The following is a 21,810-nucleotide window of genomic DNA, read 5'->3' as shown; positions in this document are numbered from 1 at the left end:
ATATAAAAGTGAACACTTTATAGGAGGAACAAAAATCCTGTCAGGATGTTCCCAATCAGCATACACCACCTGTTACAACAGGTGGTGTAGGGGGAAAGCCTGTGTGGCCTAAAGAGGCCTCAGGGATCCCAAAGGGGGGCTCAGTCACCTCTGCAAGAGGCAACTTAAAGGCAGAATGAACCATTTCGGTCAGAGTCAGGATCAAAAGCTTCTGCAACTGAGAAGCAGACATCAACTGGATATCTTCTTGTCCAGATCGCGCGGAAGCAGACTCATCGGCCGGGCTCTCCACAAAATCCTGAGCTTTAAGCTCTTCACTATCCTCAACCTATTCCTGCTCCAGACTAGGAGGCTCCGGGGAGGGGAATCTGTCACGCTTCCTGCTACCCTGCGGGATGGATGCAATCATGCCAGCAATCCTGTGCGCTAACCCAGCTAGGGTCAAGGACAGTTCTTCCTTAGTTATACAGGGTGAACCAGCAGCGTTGACTGTAGGCACGCACTCCAAGGTAGATAGGCACAGCAGCTCAGATTGTCCGTAAGTCTCTCGTCTTTCAGGGGATACAACACTTGTGATACGACTAGATTCATCAGGAAATACTGACGACATTGGTGTGCCCTTCCCTGTAGTGTTAGTCCTTCTCTTTTTTGTAGACATTTACCAGCCACAAAAAGAGTAATTGGGTGTAGTATTAAACCACATCAGAAGGGAGACCATTTAATAGGGCTCGCAAAGCCCCTATGTAACCTTTAGCTAACCAAGCAACACTTGGTGACTCATGTGACCCAGGTAAGGAAAAAAAATGAACAGCTGCAAGTGTCTGTTCAGAGCCTGCTCTGTGTCCCACAGCTGCCTTCTGGAAGCACCACATGCTTGGCCTACACAGGTTAAGTAAGCTGGGTGTGCGCTGGAATATTCTGTGCGTGCGCACTTACACATGCGTGGTCCCAGCAAAAGGGAGTGGCTGTATTTGCGTATGACACAAATCCTTGTGCCCCCAGATAAAAGGCAACTGTGCATGTGCGGCAAAGCCGCGTGCGCCATGGCCGCTAAACTACTAAGTCTCGTGTCGCTTTTGCGACTGCATGTGTGCCCTGGTGAACCAAAGCGAAATGGCACACCGTCGTCCGCCACCATACAGGTAAAAAAAAAAAAAAAAAAAAAAAAAGTACACTTTGCAAATACCTACGGCTAGCCCAAAACTCCCCTGTCTGGTCACCACACACAGGTTTCCAGCCTCTATATAGCTTGACTGATTGTTATAATCACTGGGACACCCCACAATAATACGTAAAAGGGATTTCACCTGCCCGTTTAGGTGCAGGGCAGCTTAGAAAAAAAGAGCCCAATCTTCACCCTTCATGGCGGGTTCCTGTCACTTGAGGACCTTCAAGGACTGGATACCGTTTTCAAGTTTAGGGTCCACTTCCTTGGACCTGTATAGCACCCTGCTGGAATAGCTTAGGGCTGTGGTGTCCAGGATTCCACTTTGCCGGGTCCAGCGCCCGGAAATGGCATTACAGGCAAAACCTCGCAGGATCTTGAGTCCTCTTTGTAAGGCTTGGGTGCCATTTATCTAAGCGTATAAAGCCTGTGTCAAATGGATCCGATCGTTCAATATCTTGATTCATTTAAGAACAGTTTGTGGGACTAGAGACCTGGAGCTCAGAGAGCTCCAACAAACCATGCCATCCACCTTGCAGACACTGGTAAAAAAAAACTGAAGTGCCTCCTGTATGGGAGGGGTTATACAGAGGATCACTTCCTGTCTGAAGGCCTTTGGTCTACAAGTGTCCATTCACCTGGAGATGGAGTATAACCCAGTAGGCAATTAATATTAGCTTGACTCCCATGATGTATGAAAAAGAAAGCATGCTTTACTGCATATGCAGACTGATTTTATGGTTGTGGGTTTAGTAACACATTAAAGTAAACCAATACCTGATGTTGAATCATAGAAGTCTTGCAGTGTCCCTGGTCTCTTCTCTAGCTCTTCATACTCAAGAGCTTGTAGGATCATTTCACACTGGTCAAGTTCTTTCACGAACCTTGCTTCTGCACTGGACTGGAACTCATATTCCTATGTAGAAAATTTACACATTTTAAATTTTTCTTACAAGATTAAATGTCAGCTATAAAAAACAGTGACCTAGCTACAAAATTGCTAGACTCTCAATGCATTCTGTATTTTCTAAATAGAATGTGCCTGATACTTGTTCTTGGTCAGTACCATAGAAAGTACTGAATCAGACAGCCAGACAAATAGCATTTTCAGAATCAGAGGTCATCAAGGGCAGTCTCCATATTCTCTCAGTATAAGTTTCCTTTAACCGCTTGCTAACCACCCACTGTCACATGGCGGCATTTTGGCATGGCTGTGCAAACCGCGTAGGTGTATGTCGGCCACTTTAGGAGCTATAGCCGCAATGTTCACCATCACCCGCGATCACTCCTCAGAGAGCCAGAACGGGATCTGTCAATATAAACAGACAGATCCCTGTTCTGTCAGGGAAGTAGAGAGAGATCTAGTGTTCCTAGTGACCAGGAACAGTGATCTTTCTACTCCCAGTCAGTCCCCTCCCCCCACAGTTAGAAACACCTCCCTAGGGAACACTTAACCCCTTGATCGCCCCCTAGTGTTAACACCTTCCCTGCCAGTGCCATATATACAGTGATCAATGGCTACTTTTAGGAAAAAAGTGTCAAAAGTGTCTGATCTGTCTGCCGCAATGTTGCAGTCCTGCAAAAAAATAATAATCAGTGATCACCACCATTACTATTTAAAAAAATTAAAAATAAATAATAATAATAATAATATTATATACACACACACACACACATATATATATATATATATATATACACACACACACACACACACACACACACACACACACACACACACAAATGCCATAAATATATCCCCTATTTTGTAGACGCTATAACTTTTGTGCAAATCAATCAATATACGCTTATTGCCTTTTTTTGTACCAAAATTTTTTTTTGTCTATAGCGCAAGAAAAGAAAAACCGCAGGAGGTGATCAAATACCACCAAAAGAAATCTGTATTTGTGGGGGGGGGGGGGGGGGGGGGAGGACATCGATTTCATTTGGGTACAACGTATTGCAAAAAATTGCCTGGTCAGGAAGTGGGTAAATCCTTCCAGGGCTGAAGTGGTTAAAATATCAACTGATTGTTGCCACATCACATCCACAGTTTGAGAATAAAAAAGTTTTAATATGACTGGCTGCAATGAGACATACATTTTTTATTTCAGATATGTCAATAAGAAAAATGCCATGCTAAATTTCAATCCATACAATTGAACATTTTAGAACAAAAGTTTTCAAATCTATTCTAGGTCAAATGTGTAACAGTGTGAGCTTACATCAGCAATATGGATCCATTTGATGGAAAGAAAAAAAAAAAAAAAAAAAGGAAAAATTGGGCCTAATTTTAAATCCAACCACACTGTATTTTGTTTTGAGGTTAGAATGAATTGTAAGACAGTCCTAGTTCTGGTAGTTATTTCCTTAAACATCAAATGGGACTAAAACTTCAAAGCCTGAGTCACTGCGCCATTCAAATGCCACTTTCAAAAGGATCCCCAGAACAAGATGTTGTCCTGTGATCTGCAATACTCTCCAATAAACAAACCTTTCTTAGCCTGAAAGGGACAATTTTACCAGTTATATGGCTTGTACATCAATCGTTGAAAATCATCATATAGGCGATGCAGACATCTTACATATATGTTGTGGATAATGCCAGAAACAATGATCGCTTTCCAGAGGCTTCCCTGTGAAAATAGGATATTTATAACAGCTTACCTGTAAAATCCTTTTTTTGAAGTACATCACGGGACACAGGTCCATAGTACTTACTATGTGGGTTATAGGGCACCTTCTGGGGATGGACACCGGCACATCCTAAGACAAAAAGTGCACTCCCTATATAACCCATCCCTGCTGGGAGTTCCTCAGTTTTGTAGCAAAGCAATACACGTGTATACCAAAGAAGGGAGGGAGCTTTGTGTCCCGTGATGTACTTCAAAGAAAAGGATTTTACAGGTAAGCCGTTATAAAAATCCTATTTTCTTATCGTACATCACGGGACACAGAGCCATAGTAGTTGCTATGTGGGATGTCCCATAGCAATGCCAACTAAAGGGAGACACAACAATGTAGGGCACTAAGAGACCAGAGGACTCATACTGCAGCCTGCAGTACACTGCGCCCAAAGGCGATATCCTCATGACCTTTACATCTACCCGATAGAATCTGGTAAATGTATGGACTGAAGACCAAGTTGTGGCCTTGCATATCTGAGCCATAGTGGCTTGGTGATGCACTGCCCAAGAAGCACTAACAGCCCTGGTGGAGTGCGCTTTAACATTAAAAAGGAACAATTTTTCCCTCTTTAAACCATAAGCTTGAACAATCACTTGACAAATCCATTTAAACATAGTAGATTTTGATGCTGCCTGTCCTCTTTTAGGACCATCTGGCAACACAAACAAAACATGTGTTTTATTGATCTAAGCGGTCACTTTCACATAGACCTTGACAGCTCTCACCACATCAACAAGATAATGTAGCGACTTTCCTTTCACAGAACTTGGTTCTGGAAAAAATGAAGGCAGAACAATATCCTGGTTCAAATGAAAACCGCACACTACCTTTGGTAGGAAATTAAGATGAGGCCACAATACAACCTCATCCTAATGAAAAATCATATCTGGCTCTTTTTTTTTGTAAAAAGGGGAGCAGCCAACTGATACTTTTCTAGCAGAAGATATGGTAACCAAGACAATTATTTTCCTCGTCAAGAGGACCAAGAGATTATCTTGCATTAGCTCAAAAAGCTGTTTCTGTAATACCAACAGGACTAAATTCAAGTCCAGAGGGTTCAGGGGTGATCCAACTGGAGAATTAATCCATGTTACCCTTTGAATAAAAACCAGAGAGCGTGAAACAAGTGGTAGTTGAAAAAAATAAAAAAATACAGATAATGCCGACACCAGGCCCTTCACAGAACTCAAGGCCAGCTTCATTTCTAATCCCATCTGTGGGATTTCAAGGATCCTACCTATGACATATTTCCTGTGGTGCCAACCCCTGGATTCACACCAGAAGACATATGCCTTCCAGACTATAGTATATGACTCTGGAGGCCAGCTTTCTAGCATCAACCAAAGTAAAAATGACTGAAGCTGACAGCCCACAGTCTTTGAGAATGTGGGCCTCAATTTCCAAACTGTTAAATTTAGCATTTGTAAGGTAGGATGGAACATGGGACCTTGCGAGGGGTCTGGCCACAGTGGTAGGGTCCAAGGGTCCCCTACCGACATATTTACAAACTTGGCAAACCAAGATCTCCTGGACCACAAGAGTTACCTCCTTTCATTCTTGCTTGATCCAGCGAAGAAGGCGCGGAAGCAGCGGAACAGGAGGGAACGTATAGATCACTGACAACTGATCCCATGGAAAAAACAGACATCTGTTCTGAATGCCATCGGATCCCTTGTCCTCGACACAAAGCTGATGATCTTGCTGTTGAACCTGGATGCAAACAGATCCATGCCTGGGGCTCCCCATTTTTTACATAACAGAAAGATGACTGGGTGTCTCCCATGAACAATTGTTGGTGATTCAAGTAGTTCGCTTGCCAATTCTCTATCCCTGGAATGAAAATTGCTGATAAGCAAGGAATGTTTTCTACCCGAGAAAGAATATGATTCACCTCTCTCTGGGCCACAAAACTTCTCATGCCCCCTTGGTGATTGATATAGGCCACTGCTGTGGCATTGTTGGATTAGACCCAGACAAGATAATTCTGTAGTCTGAGCGCCAGGCCTCTAGGGCCAGGCGTACTACTGCCCAAATCTCTAGAATACTGATGGGAAAGGTCATCTCTGATTTGGACCATTTCCCTTGGACAGACGCTTCTTCCAGGACTGCTCCCCAGTCCAAAAGGTTGGCATCTGTTACCACCTTCCAGCCCAATTGAGGCTCTGACACACTTCAGGGGATAAACGCATTGGGAGGTCCAGAGCTTGGACCTTCTTGTTCTAAGTTGACAGGATACTGTTTTGCAGCAGTCTTGAATGAAACTGCGCATAAGGAACGGTCTCGAAAGAAGCCATCATCTTCCCCAATAACTTCATGCAAAGTCAAATAGGAGGATTCTTCTTTGTTTTGACCAATTGAATCAGTTCCTTTATGGAACTGACCCTTTCCTGGGGCAAAAACACCTTCTTCTGAACTGCATCTACGATCAGCCCCAAGTACTACAAACTCCTTGAAGGTTTTAAGGAGGATTTCTCTAGGTTGAGAATCCAACTTAGGCATCCCAGGTAGCCGACTGCAGTGACCAAACTTTGGTTTAAGTGGGCTACCGGCCAATCTATCAAGAGTAGATTGTCTAAGTAGGCTAGTATCGTTTTACCTTGAGCCCTTAGCCTGGCTAAAGAAGGAGCCAGGACATTTGTAAACACTTGAGGTGCAGTAGCTAGACCAAATGTCAGAGCTACAAACTGAAAATGAAGATTTTCTACTTTGAAGCTTGGAAAATTCTGGCTAAATCGGGGAAAATAGGCACATGGAGATAAGCATCTTTGATGGTGATTGACGCCAGAAATTCTCCCCCTTGTAGGATGAAGACTACTGATCGGATTGACTCCATGTAAAAAGAACGGATATTCAAAAAACGGTTTAGATCTTTGAGATTTCAAATGGGTCCAAAATCCCAGTTTGGTTTTGGAACAGTGAAAAGATTTTGATAAAACCCTAATCCTTGGTCTTCCAAGGGGACCACCGATATCACTCTTTGAGACAAGAGATGATCCAAAGCTAGAAAGAGTGACTTCTTTTTCACTGGATTTCTAGGAACCTGAGAAAACGAGGAGACGGAAACTCTGAACTTTAGTTTGTAACCTAGAGATATTGAAGCACCCATCTGTCTTGACTCACATAGTAACCAATATGGCTCCGTGTCCCATGATGTACGATAAGAAATCTGTACTGAAATATATCGGAGCCTCAGAGGTAAACAGTTTTTCTCAAGGATTCATATTGATTATTTACTGCCGATAAAGTGTGTGTTTTAGCTCTGAGTGACTAGTACAAAATAGAGCCAAGACGGCAATTCCAAATGTGCCCCATGCCATAAGAGTGCCAAGGGATTCACAAGATAAACTAATCATGATTTATTTTCTATATTGCAGTGGTCTCCAAACTGCTTGTTTTGGGGCACTATTCCTCCCACTGACATTGAAGTGTTTGTAAAGGAAATAAAGTAAAAAACCTTTTGCATGCAGATTTCCCAAGAGATACCCTAAATACATAACTTAGATCTCAATCCAGTGATGTGCATGCGAGCCAAGGCTCTCCCAAGTCTCTAGATCCCCATTAGCTCAGATACAGTAACAGGAGCCATTGGCTGTAATTTACAGCCAGTGACGAGGGAACGGGGTGCGGGGCCCCACTCTGTGTCTTACGAACACCCAGTGCAGGGCTCTGGAGCAAGCACGAGTGCCCCCATGGCACTCGGCAGGGAGGTGGAGCCAGCAGTGTCAGTGAGACCCCAGAAGAGGAGGATCAAGGCTGCTCTGTGCAGTATGACAGGTATGTTATAAAAAAAAAAAAAAAAAAAAAAAAAAAAAAAAAAAAAAAAAACACACACACAAGGCTTTACAAGCACTGTAACAATGGTGCATAATTCCTGCCATTGACACAAACAGTGGGACACTTTCTGCCACTGACATCAATGATGAGACACTACTCCTCCCACTGACACCACTGATGGGGGCAGTATTCCCCTCTGATGCCTATGATGGGCACTATTCTTGCCACTGTCACCAATGATGGGACACTATTGCTCCCACTGTCACCAACAATGAGGCACTACTCCTCTCAGTAACACCTAGGATGGGGCATTGTTACCAAAGCCAGGACATTTTCTACTTCTACTGGCTACAGTGCAGCCCCTCTGAAGTCTGGAGGATAATAAACCTTTTATTTCGAAAGTCTGGAGACCCCTGCTATCGTGCATCACACCTAACAACAAATATTTAATATATTACAACTTACCAGTCCTTAGATGTGGTTGCAGATTTTATTTAATTTGCACCTGAATATTTAGTCATCAATACGCTTCTGGTAAAAGGCTGAAAACGCAAACTTTTTATCTTTTTTTTTTTTTTTTTTGGAGGAGCAGAGTTGTCACCCTGGACAGGAATTGTGTTAGGAACACCCAACCCCCTTTCCTCACCTCCATCACATAAGGGGAGAAGATCAGTAGATGTGAAATGAGCAGGGCTGATTACACTGCATAAGATTTTAATGCAGTACTGGCAGAATGGTTCAAGCTCACTGGACTTCTAGCAGTCAACAAGTATTTTTTTTGGAGTATTACCGTATATACTCGAGTATAGGCCGACCCGAATATAAGCCGAGGCCCCCAATTTACCCCCAAAAAAACTGGAAAACTTATTGACTCGTGTATAAGCCGAGGGTGAGACATGGCTGTCCATCCCTGTGTGTCCGTCCATCCCTGTGTGTGTGTCCGTCCATCCCTGTGTGTGTGTGTCCGTCCATCCATCCATCCCTGTGTGTGTGTGTCCATCCATCCATCCATCCCTGTGTGTGTGTGTCCATCCATCCATCCATCCCTGTGTGTGTGTGTCCATCCATCCATCCATCCATGTGTGTGTGTGTCCATCCATCCATCCATCCATGTGTGTGTGTGTCCATCCATCCATCCATCCATGTGTGTGTGTGTCCATCCATCCATCCATCCCTGTGTGTGTGTGTCCATCCATCCATCCATCCATGTGTGTGTGTGTCCATCCATCCATCCATGTGTGTGTGTGTCCATCCATCCATCCCTGTGTGTGTGTGTCCGTGCAGCCTTGTGTGTGTGTCCAGCCTACCTGTGTCCCGAGCCTGTGTCCCGAGCCTGTGTCCCGAGCCTGTGTCCCGAGCCTGTGTCCCGAGCCTGTGTCCCGAGCCTGTGTCCCGAGCCTGTGTCCCGAGCCGTCGTCCCGAGCCGTCGTCCCGAGCCGTCGTCCCGAGCCGTCGTCCCGAGCCGTCGTCCCGAGCCGTCGTCCCGAGCCGTCGTCCCGAGCCGTCGTCCCGAGCCTCCTCCGTCCTTCCAGGATCGCCGCTCTTCTCGGCGGCCATTCTAAAATTCAAAAGCCGCGCCTCCGCCTTCGCCTGTGATAGGCGGAACACTGAATTTCCCAGCAGCCTGTGTTCCGCCTATCACGGACATCGTCTCATCCTCGTCCGTAGTACGAGGATGAGCGGATGTCCGTGATAGGCGGAACACTGACTGCTGGGAAATTCAGTGTTCCGCCTATCACAGGCGAAGGCGGAGGCGCGGCTTTTGAATTTTAGAATGTCCGCTGTCTGTCTGCTCGATACGCTGATCGAGCAGTCAGACAGCGGTGACTCGAGTATAAGCCGAGGGGGCACTTTCAGCCTCAAAAAAGAGGCTGAAAATCTCGGCTTATACTCGAGTATATACGGTATGTAAACCGCCACAAACTATTTTACTCCACGCCTAGAAGGATAACCTAACCCACCATTTATTTAAAAACGGGGCTTAACAAATTTGCTTTGAATCTAGGAGACAGTTTTTTGTTAAAAACGTTTTTTGTTATTCGGCACTGCGCTACTTTATTGCACGGTCGTGCAACACTGTGACCAAATGAAAATGATATATTTTTTCACACAAATAGAGCTTTCTTTTGGTGGTATTTGATCACCACTGGGGTTTTAAATTTTTTGCGCCATAAAACAACAAAAAAAAAAAAATTAAAAATTAAACTTTTGGGAAAAATATATATTTTTTCACTTTTTGCTATAAAACATATCCCAGAAAAAAAACAAAAAAAACCCACAAACTTACATTTCCTTGACAACCTTCCTGCGCAATCAACTGAAGGTTGACCCTATCCCTCAGCAAACGTACACTTCCAACAGGTATGACAAACGGTGTAGAGAATGAAAAAAGGCAAAAAAATACAACTCATAACCTCTATTTCTAGAACTCAGAAATATCTACATCCAACAAGGTTTCCGAGCTCACAGTGTGCACTTTTCCCCTTCGAAGTTATGGGTAGGTGTTCTGTCCTCAGGTTCAAGTTTGAATCCATTTTACCAAACTATTTGTTTTGTGTGGATTGACTTGGTTTTTCCTTCCTTCTCTCCCCCCCCCCCCCCCCCACCTTGGTCTGATCTGCATAAACACCCCATTACCGTCACGATAAGAACGGTAGATCTACTGCACCCAGCCTACGACTGGAGACCTGCTACAGAAGACCCTACATCCCTATGTTTAAAAGGTACTGTCATCTTCATCTACCTCACACACGGCTCTTAATATGGTTTCTTTCATTAACGGCCTCAATCACACGGCTAAAAGAGCCTTGGTCTGGACAGAAGCGCTCAAACTCCAGGCAGATGTCCTCTGTATTCAAGAGACACACTTCATAGCCAACAATGCACCCCCCTTTCAGCAAAAAAATTTAAAAAAATAAAATCTCCACATATTTTCTTGGCTTTTGCCCCACGAAACAGAAGGGAGTACTTATAGCCATCAGGGAATCTGTGGCCTTTGCCCTGAAAGAAACCCACATCAATCCTGCAGGGCGATACCTCATACTTTTGGGCGAACTCAACAATAAACCCTTCACCATTGTGAACTTATAAGTGCCCAATTCCCACCAAATTTGTTTCTTGAAAAGACTATACCGCAAAATCGCCACCATCCAGAGGGGTTCTCTGGTGATTTGTGGTGACCACAATCTATCACCAGACTACATGATTGATACTACCTCCAGGGCTAAGCGCCCTCGACCTACTCTACAACCTTTTCTAAACTCAGAAGAGGTATATGTGTGGAGGTGCCAACACACAAAACGAACATGAATACTCCTCTCCACTCCTTCAGGCACAATTTGTATTCCAGGATTTACTTGATACTTGTCGATCAACTTTTTACAGGCAGTGTCCTCCACCATACATGACATCACGTGGGCTCTCTTTAAAACGACCACTCAGTATCTGATCCTGCGATGCTGTGGTGTGCACACAAAGCATACAAGAGGGGTAATGTTGCAAATTTGTGCAAGGGAAAAAAGGGAAACTCCTCACTAATATTAAAAATGCTTGAGGTCCTTAAAAACAACGCCAACATACAATTAGTTCAAAAACTCTCCCAATGCCGCTCTGATCAGCGCCTAGAGGCGATTCAGTTCGCATTGTGCGCTATATAAGTATTTCATTCATTCATTATCTCCGGCTCCTACTCATCGAACAATATAATAAACACATCCGATCACTTAAATTGTCCCACTATTCCTCTGGAAACCGAGCTGGCAAATTCCTTGCCCAAAGACTCAGAGTGGCTAGGACCAAATCCAAAATGCCGTACCCGATTCCTCCTCCAGACAAAAAAAAAAAAATAAATATTATATTATATATATATATACATATATATATATATATATATACACATATATATACACACACACACACACACACACACACACACACACACATATATATACATACACACACAACCCTAGGGACATAGCGGACTCTTTTGCTAAATACTATTCCTCACTATATAACCTAGAGAAAGACCCTGACACCCCCAACCAACTGAGGAAAGCATACAAACATTCCTGGCAAAGATTCAACTCCCTTCCCTTACACCAGAAAAACTCACATCCCTAAATTCTCCCATTACGGAGCCTGAAATCAAAAAAGTAATAAAACCCTCCTATTGGGAAAAATCCCCAGGTCCTGATGGGCTACCAAACGACTATTAGAGAATCTTCCAAGACAACTTAACTCCAACCTTACAAATCATTATCCAAAAGACCAAGATGCTCTAAAGCCCTCCTGGTCAAGCATAGACTAGCAGGCGGTATAGGACTAGTCGACATTCATGACTATTACAAAGCATCCATCCTCACACAGCATAAAAGCTGGCTCAACCCAACTCCAGATACTCTCTGGTGCAGCACTGAGCAGGCCTTAAGCCCAACTAAAAATTGAAAAGACAATTTTGCTCCTTGACGCTTTGCGACCAATTTCCATACACAATTTAACACCCACTATCCAAGCCTTATTGGGTGCCTGGAGAGACTTCTGCAAACTACTACTTCCAACTACTAGCCTAGTGGACGTTCCTATACCCATAGTGACTCTTGCACAGGCAATTCCAAACCTTTCTATCACTGATTGGCAAGAAAAGGGAATTCAGCACATTGCAGAACTATACCATAAGGATACTTCCCATACCCTTTGCTATACTCCAGAAGCAATTCAATTTATTGCCTACTGACAAATGCTACCAAATCTCCCACCTCCTTAGATCTATTAAATCACATCTCTCATAAGAGGCATGGCAGTTAACATTCTCCCCTCTCCCCGTAACGGTATTTCCCTATTCTACAACTTATTCCAACAATAATTGGACTTCGTTAAATCCCACCCATAAAAGAAGTGGGTATCTGATCTAGGCACAACCTTCACCAATTCACAGTGGAAAGATGCACTTCAATCGCTCTACAAGGCCTCAAGGTGCGTTAACCATTGGGAATTATCCCAAAAAATAGCCCTAAGATGTACCTCACACCCTACAGAATTTCCAAGTTTGGACAACACAATTCCCTGATGTGCTGGAGAAACTGCGGTGCAATTGGAAACCTGCCCCATATGTTTTGGGGCTGCAAACACCTAACCAGCTTTTGGAACTCCACCTTCTGCTAAATCTCCAGCATCACCGGAATTGTAACACACTCCAACCCAAATCTAGCAATATTAAATATAGGAATTGAAACCTTCCCTCCAGAGTTTAGAGTAATGATTACACATATTCTCTTGGTCGCTAGAACACTAATAGCAAGACATTGGAAGGCAGATAAGGCACCAAACACATCTGAAGTACTCATAACCACTCAAACCCACTTTGTGTACGAATCACTACTAGCTAGTGGAAAAACTAGTAAAAAAAAAACAGTTTTATAATAAATGGAAAATATGGATAAATTGGTTTAAAGTGAATTATTGATCCCCCTTTTGACTGGTGACTCTGGCCTTACCCTCCAACCCTCCCATTTTGTTCATAGGTAGATCAGACCATAATCTCCCCCCAACCCACACTCCCCTTTCTATATTATATGTTCCTTTCTTTTATTGTACTTCCGTGTATACAATTCATAACAGCATTGCAAATAACTGATGATATAAATAAAATGCCTTCCCACAGGATGGCCCCTTTAACCCCATATATGTTATGATTGAGACAAATAGACAGGTTATCTGGGATGAAGAGGTTCAAACTACTCAATGCTGTACGATTGAATCTCTGTGGCCTGAGACTATTTCTCCAATGCACCTCATTGAATGTATGCTCTCTTATGGCTCTCTCTGATTTTTTTTTATTGTTGATAAAAACTGTAATTTGCCAATTTTTGAAGAACATTTTGGAAAAAAATAAATAAATCTTCATACATTTAGGACAAAATGTATTCTGCTACGTGTCTTTGGTAAAAAAAATGTTTTTTAAAAAAAAAAAAAACAATATGTGTAGGATAATTGGTTTGCTTAAAAATTATAGTCTACAAATGAGGGTATAATATAAATATGTATATATTTAAAAAAAAAAAAAAAAAAAAAAAAAACTATATACTAGTAATGGCGAAATGACTTGTAGCTAAACTGTGATAGTACGGCAGGCATTCGGACACTGACATCACCAGTGACTAATACAGTGATAATAAAATGCACGGTCACTGTACAAATGACACTGGGTAGGAAGGGGTTAACATCTGGGGCAAGCAAAGGGTTAACTGTGTGCTGAGGGATGGTGTACTGTTTTACTAAGGGATGTGCTGGTTTTAAACCAGCACATCCCCACGGTCAAGAGAGAGCTGTGTTGTTTACAGTCTCCAGCGGAGGAAGCAGACAAGGGCTGGCAAGTGACGTCACCCAAAGAGTTACTATAGGATTTCCATTGTCAGCTGCATCTTCTGCACCTGTCTCCACTGACAGCTTAACGTAGGACCGGACTGGCTTCAGAAAAAGGTATGTATAGCGATTTCTTCTATACAGGGCTACATAGGTTAGTCTTAGATTGTTGATGCCAGTGGATTTAGAGATTTCAGGGTGAACTACTTTAATGCATCAAGGGGAAAAAACAAACAAACAAAAAAAAAAAAAAAAGAAAGAAAGAAAACACACACACACCTTTAGGCTTTAAAACCTCTTTAACCACTTCCCATCTGGCCACTGCACATATACAGCAGGGTGGGTGCTTCCTCCTGAGTGGACATTCGGGAACGTCCCTCAGAAGGAGGGGGATCGTACATGCTCTCACAGCGGTGCGATACGGATGAGCTCATGTCACTCCGATACAGCGCATCTCCGATTGGCAGGAGGGCTCTATGATTAGCCCTCGGTCGATCGGCTCCCCTCTCACGGAAGTTGTCAGTGAGGAGCGGAGAGCAGATTGCTGCAGCCAGCCGGTGATCAGTGAGTATGAGCTGTTTTTACACACTGATCACCGGGCAGTGTCCACACACACACACACACACACAGTGTCCTGTAAATAGGTCCCCCCACAAAGTAAAAAAATCTGTCCCCACATATGTAACATTAAAATCATATGCCCCCAATGATCATCTGCACACATGTCCATGATCACACAAACCAATTATACGCTTAACAGGATTTTTTTTATTTTTTTACCAAAGCCATGAAGCAGAATACATTTTGGCTTAAATTTTGACAAAATTTGATTTTACTGGATTGTTTTTAAAACAGAACGTAGAAAATATCTTTCAAAATTTCCGCTCTTTTTTTCGCTTAAAAATAAAAAAATTGAATTGTGAATAAATACCACCAAAAGAAAGCTATATATTTGTGTGAACAAAATTGTACATTTGGGTAGTGTTGCCTGACCACACAATTCTTATTGAAAGTGCAAGAGCACTGTAAGCTGAAAATTGGCCTGGGAAGGAAGGGTGTGAAAGTATCCAGTATTGTAGTGGTTAATATGGCAAAAAGTGGTGCAGAAATTACCCAGAGCTGCTTTGTAACAAGTAAAGTCTCCTTATAACAAATGGTTATATAATAGCACTGACTGTTTGGAAATTGGTCTCTAAACGTCATGTCTAACTACATTCAGTCCAGCTTATGATGGCACATGCCGTTTAGCTGGGGAAACATCATGCATTAGTTCACACAATACTAAAGAAAATGTTTTATATCATCAAGTGAAAAAGAAGAATGTAAAAACTGTCATAACATTTTTCCTGCTTGTCAAATTAACCCTCGTCAGGACCATACAGCTCGCCGTGCAGCAGTGGCAGCTTGTCTTCTTTTTTGTTGCTCCAAGCATGAAACATTATGGCCTACTTTGCCATCTCTTCTGTATTTCTATTTTTTCATACCTCCGGGATCTGCTTAAAGAGCATAGCAATTTCTGTCTGTTTTTTCTCCTAACAAACATGCTTTAATGATGTCCCAGTATTTGTTATTATTCAATTCAATTCCTCTTTCTGCCCGTTTTCCTTAAATATTTCATTAGTGTGAAGTTAAATCCTGCGCCCATGTAATTGGCATTGCTGGCATCACTGTAAAAATCACCATAAGGCATAAAAATTATTGCAGCAGTATAGTGCTCATTCAGAGAATTATGTTTCACGCCTGACATACAGCTATTGCACTGTGAAAACGACTTTGTCCATAAGAAGATTAAACACTAGACCTCTCCAGTGCACAGAAAAAAGTAAAATAGACACAGTCTAGTTACTACTATCTAGAGGATGTTCCTGGATCATTATGTCCATTGGTAGTGTTGAGGGTGGAGGACTGAATACATATATTATAGAAGTGATGTGTTCTTAGGCAGGATGGGATGGCATGTTAAAGTGGAACAATTGGCAAAAGTAAAAAAAAAAAAAAAAAAAAAAATTTATATCTGCACACCCTAAAATTCAAAAATTTCCTGGCACTCGGAGATTTCAACCTTTGGGCAAAACGAGCCCAAAGACCCCATTGCGACTGCCTGCAATCAACTAGAAGAACTGGGTCTCCAGCAACTGATAAAAGACTCCCACGCATGGGTCAGGACACACCCCGGACCTCATTTTCAAACAGAACATTGACATGAACATACTCAACAATATAACATTGCCATGGACGGACCACCACGCCATCAAATTCAAAATAGCTACCAACATCACCAACGAAAAACGGAATCCTGTAACAACGCACTGGACCAGATTGCATAAAAAAAATTGTATTCCGAATCCTTCAAATCCACTCTGTCCAACAAGATAACTACAATAACCTTAAACCACTCTACGGAGGAAACACTCAACAACCTGAACATTGCAATCAGCAGACTCGGTAGCACCAAAACGCAGGGCTCTCATCAGGAAGAAAAACTCTGGATGGTTTAATAGCTCCCTCGCGGTACTAAAGCAAGAACGCAGAAGAGCGGAAAGAACATGGAGAAGAAATACCACCGAGGAAAACCACTTTAACTACAAAGGTTTCACAGAGAATTATCGGAAAGCAATCTTCAAAGCCAAAAAGGACCACTTCTCATATACAATCTCAACGGCCGCAAACCAACCACGGGAACTGTTTAAACTGGTTAACCAATCAATGAATCCACTGTGCCTAGAACCCCCAGAAAGTGAATCCCAGGATTACTGTGACAAACTGTCGGATTTTTTCATTGATAAAGTCAAAACCATCAGGGAAACAATTTGTCAGAAGAAAACATCCAACCTCAGCCAGCAAATACATAAAGAGGATGTCTGCACCAACATACCGCAACCACCGAAATTTTCACTATCCCCAATTACCGTAGACACCGCAAAAACATCATTAATAAACTGCGTGACAGTACCTCACCTATTGACATCATCCCCACAAAACTACTGAAAGAATGCTCCGACATCGTGGCTCCAACCATAACCCACCTCATAAACAGATCATTCCACGAAGGGATTGTTCCCAGCATCCTCAAACAAGGCATCGTCAAACCTCTACTCAAGAAACCAAACCTGGACCCTCAGGATCCAAACAACCGTAGGCCAATTACAAGCCTCAACACCATTTCTAAGATCATGGAGAAAGCTGTAGTACATCAGCTACAACTTCCCCTGGATACTCACAAACTCCTGGACCCGCTTCAATCAGGCTTCCGCCCAGGTCATGGGACAGAAACGGCTCCCCTCAAGATTTGGGATGACGCCCTCGAAGCAGCAGATGACGGAGAGCCGTGTCTCCTTGTACTGCTAGACCTAAGTGCAGCGTTTTATACAGTAGATCACAATACTCTACTCGTCCGCCTCACAGAAGTAGCCAGAGTCCAAGACATAGATCTCCAATGGTTCGCGTCCTTCCTAGGAAAAAATCGGTCACAGACAGTGAAACTAGGAAAATTCCTCTCCGAAACTCAGGCAGTCACCTGCGGAGTCCCGCAAGGCTCTCCTTTGTCACCCGTTCTCTTCAACATTTACATTCGCCCACTCCTTCAAATCATCAGATGCTCAGATCTCTGCTTCCACTCTTACGCTGACGACCCGCAACTTTATTTCCGGATCAATGAAAAAAAAAGAAGATCACCAACAACAACTTGAAAACTGCCTCAAATCAATAGAGGACTGGATGACCACCAACTCCCTCCAGCTGAACTAATCAAAGACAGAGCTTCTTATCTTACACCCAAATCATAAGCCTGCAACCAAAATCTCCTGGTCTCCACCAACCGTCTTTGGGCAGACTATCTTCCAAAAGACCAAAGCGAAGAGTCTCGGGGTTATTTTAGACGCACAAATGAGGTTTAATATTGAAAATTTTAAGTAAGGCACTTGGGGCTAAAAATATGAACGCAGGTTACTAGCTAGGAGAAGAGTCTCTGGGGGGGAATCAAGGATGGAAAAAGATCTGGGGGTCTTAGTAGCTCAGCAATAGCATGCAATGCCACGTTGCAGCAAGCAAAGCAGACAATTAGCATGAATTAAAAGGGGTACTGTATTTACTCAAGGGATAGGCCTATAAGCCCTAAACATACGTTTACTAGCAGTTGGGCATTTTTTTCAACTGCCCCCGAACTCTCCTCTATGTTATCTTATCTGTCCATGTACCCAGGGTCGTTTATAGTAATTTCTAGGCAGTTAAGTGTAGAAGCACTTCAAGCTCCAAACGCAGTAACCTGCTTTTTACTCGCGTTTCATTTACAAGCGTTATTTTTGGCTATTTAAAAAAACAAAAAAAATTTATATTTTTAAAATTTTTTGCACAGCGTGGCTCCAGTCATCCTCTTCTGGGGTCCCTTGGCAGCTCTCATGCTTCTCCTCGCATAAGTGCTCTCCTGCAGGGTTACTGTGTGGCCACGCTCCCAAGTCCAGCATTTGCTTCCATAGACATGAATGCAGGCTCGCCACCCAACCCCAAGCACCCGCGTCATTAGATTTGATTGATAGCAGCACAGCCATTGACTCCCACTGCTGTCAACATATCCAGTCAAGAGTCTGGACCCCGTGCAGAGAGGGAAAGCGCGTCTCTGCCGAGAGAATTACGAGCTCAAGTAGTAAGTAAAAAATGGGGGGGGGGGGGGGGTGTCACTGTAAAACATTTAATGCATAGGATGCAAGCCAGAATAGTAAAGTGGAAGAAAGATGATAAATAGTTTTAAATGTTACAAATAAATATCTGAAAAAGGTGTGGTGTGCATTTGTATTCAGCCCCCCTGAGCCAATACTTTGTAGAACCACCTTTCGCTGCAATTACAGCTGCAGGTCTTTTTGGGGATGTCTCTACCAGCTATGCACATATATAGAGTGACATTTTTGCCCATTCCGCTTTGCAAAATAGCTCAAGCTCTGTCAGATTGGATGGAGAGCAGCTGTGAAATTTTCAAGTCTTGTCACAGATTCTCAATTGGATTTAGGTTTACACTTTGACTGGGCAAAACACTTTTTCTATACACATGAATATGTTTTGATCTAAACCATTTCATTCATTGTAGCTCGGGCTGTATGTTTAGGATTGTTGTTCTGGTGGAAGCTGAACCTCCGCCCCAGTCCCAAGTCTTTTGCAGACTCTAAGATTGCCTTGTATTTGGCTCTAGCCATCTTCAGATCAACTCTGACCAGCTTCCCTGTCCCTGCTGAAGAAAAGCAGCCCCACAACACGATGCAGCCACCATGTTTCACGGTGGGGATGGTGTGTTCAGGGTGAGGTGCAGTGTTAGTTTTTTAACACACATAGCGTTTGAACTTTTTGGCCTAAAAGTTCAATTTTGGTCTCATCTGACCAGAGCACCTTCTTGCATGTTTGCTGTGTCCCCCAAGTGGCTTCTCTTAAACTGCAATAGGGACTTCTTCTTATGGCTCTTTCAAAGGCTCTTATTGTCACTCTTCCATAAATTCCGGATTTGTGGAGTGCACAACTAATAGTTGTCCTGTGGACAGATTCTTCCACCTGAGCTGTGGATCTCTGCAGTGCCGCCAGCATAACCATGGGCCTCTTGGCTGCTTCTCTGATTAACGCTCTCCCTTCCTGGCCTGTCAGTTTAGGTAGATCTCCACAACTTTATCCCTGACCTGTCTGGTGTGTTCCTTGGCCTTTATGATACTGTTTGTTCACCAAGATTCTCTAACAAACCTCCGAGGGCTTCACAGAACAGCTGTATTTATACAGAGGATTAAAATTACACACAGGCACAGTCCATTTACTAATCAGGTGACTTCAAGCAGTTGGTTCCACTAGATTTTAGTTAAGGGTATCGGTGTAAAGGGGGGCTGAATAGAAATGCACTTTTCAGATATTTATTTGTAAAAAAAAAAAAAAAAAAAAAAAAGATGAAAACCATTTATTATGTTTCTTCCACTTCACAATTATATGCCACTTTATGTTGGTCGATCACATAAAATCCCAATAAAATAAATTTAAGTTTTTTGGTTGTAACATGGTAAAATTTCAAGGGGTATGACTACTTTTCAAAAGCACTATGTGGTATTTCTTCAATTTTCAAATAATTGCTCCAACAGTTGTCTCCTTCTCACCAAGCTTCTTGCGGCCCATTTCAGCCTTGTGCATGTCTACAAATCTTGTCCCCAATGTCCTGACAGTTCTTTGGTCTTACCTATGACGGCGGGGTTTAAATGGAAGAAAGACTCTGTAAACAGGTGTCTTTTATACACATAATGAGTTGTCGCTAGGAGCACCTTCTTAAATTGACAGGACTAATCTGTGTACCACATGAGCACATACTGTACCCAGTATGTGGGAGCCAGAATTATTGTTGGTTGGTAGGGGATCAAATACTTATTTTACTCACTGAACTGCAACTCAGTTTATAACATTTGTATAGTGTTTTTTTCTGGATTTTTAGTTGATCGTATGTCTCTATAATTCTAAATACACTTATGATAACAATTATAGACCCTTTATTTCTTTGCAAGTGGGCAAACTTACAAAATTTGCAGGTGATCAAATCATTATTTTCCCCACTGTATGTGTAAAGTGCACTCTGTGGCCAACACCAACAACCATATCTCCAATCGGTGTTTGTTTTCTCAGTACACAATGTGATATCTATGGTTAAGGCTTCATGCACACGGTCATACAGAGATTTTGCAGGTTTTGTATACTGTACAGCCCCTGTATGACTGTGTGCATGAAGCTTAATAAGTAATTTGCATGGAACTGACAGGGGATCGCTGTGCACAATCTCAGACCTCCCTGCACTAATGAACATAAGTGACTAAAAAATTCTCTTGGATTAGATTCTTCCTGAACAAGCAATCTTGGCTTAGAATGTAAAAGGAAGAGGGTCACCTTGGTAACCGTGACATATTTTGCGGAACAGTTGCAGGAATCAAAAGAAAATTACACCACATAGTAGATTTAGATTTTTTTTTATTTTTTTGTACGTTTGACAGTGGGACTGACAGTCACTAGCAGATAACTCATCAAAAAATAAAAAAAAATGTATACAGATGACATATTGGGAAAAAAAATAAATACACATGCTGTAGATTACAAGTATAAATTCATATACAAAGATAATGTAAGGTAGAAGGTCACGTCTAGACTAGCCCCAAAATGTCCAGTGGCACTCCAAAGCTACCATATATGTGGCTCAAACAGTGAGGGGGTAAGAAACCTTGATTGACAATGATGGCCCTTTATTTCTTGTGCATGCTAGTCTCATACCGAAAAATCAAGAGTTACTCACCTTTCAAAAATTCTCATATGACAGAATACAACTTCGGAAGTAATGTATTGTAGTGTATTTTCAGATGAATACTGTACTGATTAAATCAAAATCGTATGATCTGGTATCGCATGATAAAAAAATTCTGTGGTTGTCCCTTTGGATAATTTTAGATGAACGGTTGGGATTGGCTCTCAAAAGCTGTGGACTAAACGATCAGATCATACGATCGATTCGAAAGCGATATTTTTCATACTATTTTGTGAGTGTGTGCACTAGGCTTTAGTATCCACAAACAAAAAACTCCACCAAAAAAAAAAAGTTTAGAGCGACTTTACTCAGCAGAGCAAAAGAAAAGACGTCCATGCTTCAAGGACACTAGCAGAAAACAGAGGCATGCTGGGTAAAGAAGGGGTCACTCTGGGCTGGCTTATGTTTTTTTTTTGCCAGTTTCCAATCCTCCTGTAGGTAGCATTACAACCCAACAGTATACTGTAAGATTTCTTGTGTCCCTCAATGGATGAGAAAAATGGCAAGAGCCCTTTCACAC

General features: G+C 42.5%; 1 protein-coding gene across 1 annotated transcript in view; it reads right to left on the bottom strand.

Annotated features, from left to right (window-relative positions):
• HDDC2 (HD domain containing 2) overlaps window positions 1–21,810 on the bottom strand; it is a 46,008-nt gene that overhangs the window by 4,106 nt on the left and 20,092 nt on the right. The window contains exon 5 of the mRNA XM_077486946.1: window positions 1,943–2,081. Coding sequence (XP_077343072.1) covers window positions 1,943–2,081 — 139 coding nt within the window. The remainder of the gene's footprint in view (window positions 1–1,942; window positions 2,082–21,810) is intronic.

The sequence above is a fragment of the Lithobates pipiens genome, unplaced genomic scaffold (genome assembly GCF_037356315.1).
Source record: "Lithobates pipiens isolate NorthernLeopardFrog02 unplaced genomic scaffold, aLitPip1_a1.2 Scaffold_18, whole genome shotgun sequence".
NCBI classification, from domain to species: domain Eukaryota; kingdom Metazoa; phylum Chordata; class Amphibia; order Anura; family Ranidae; genus Lithobates; species Lithobates pipiens.
The sequence above is the reverse complement of the archived record's forward strand: the minus strand, read 5'-3'. Positions and strand labels throughout refer to the sequence as shown.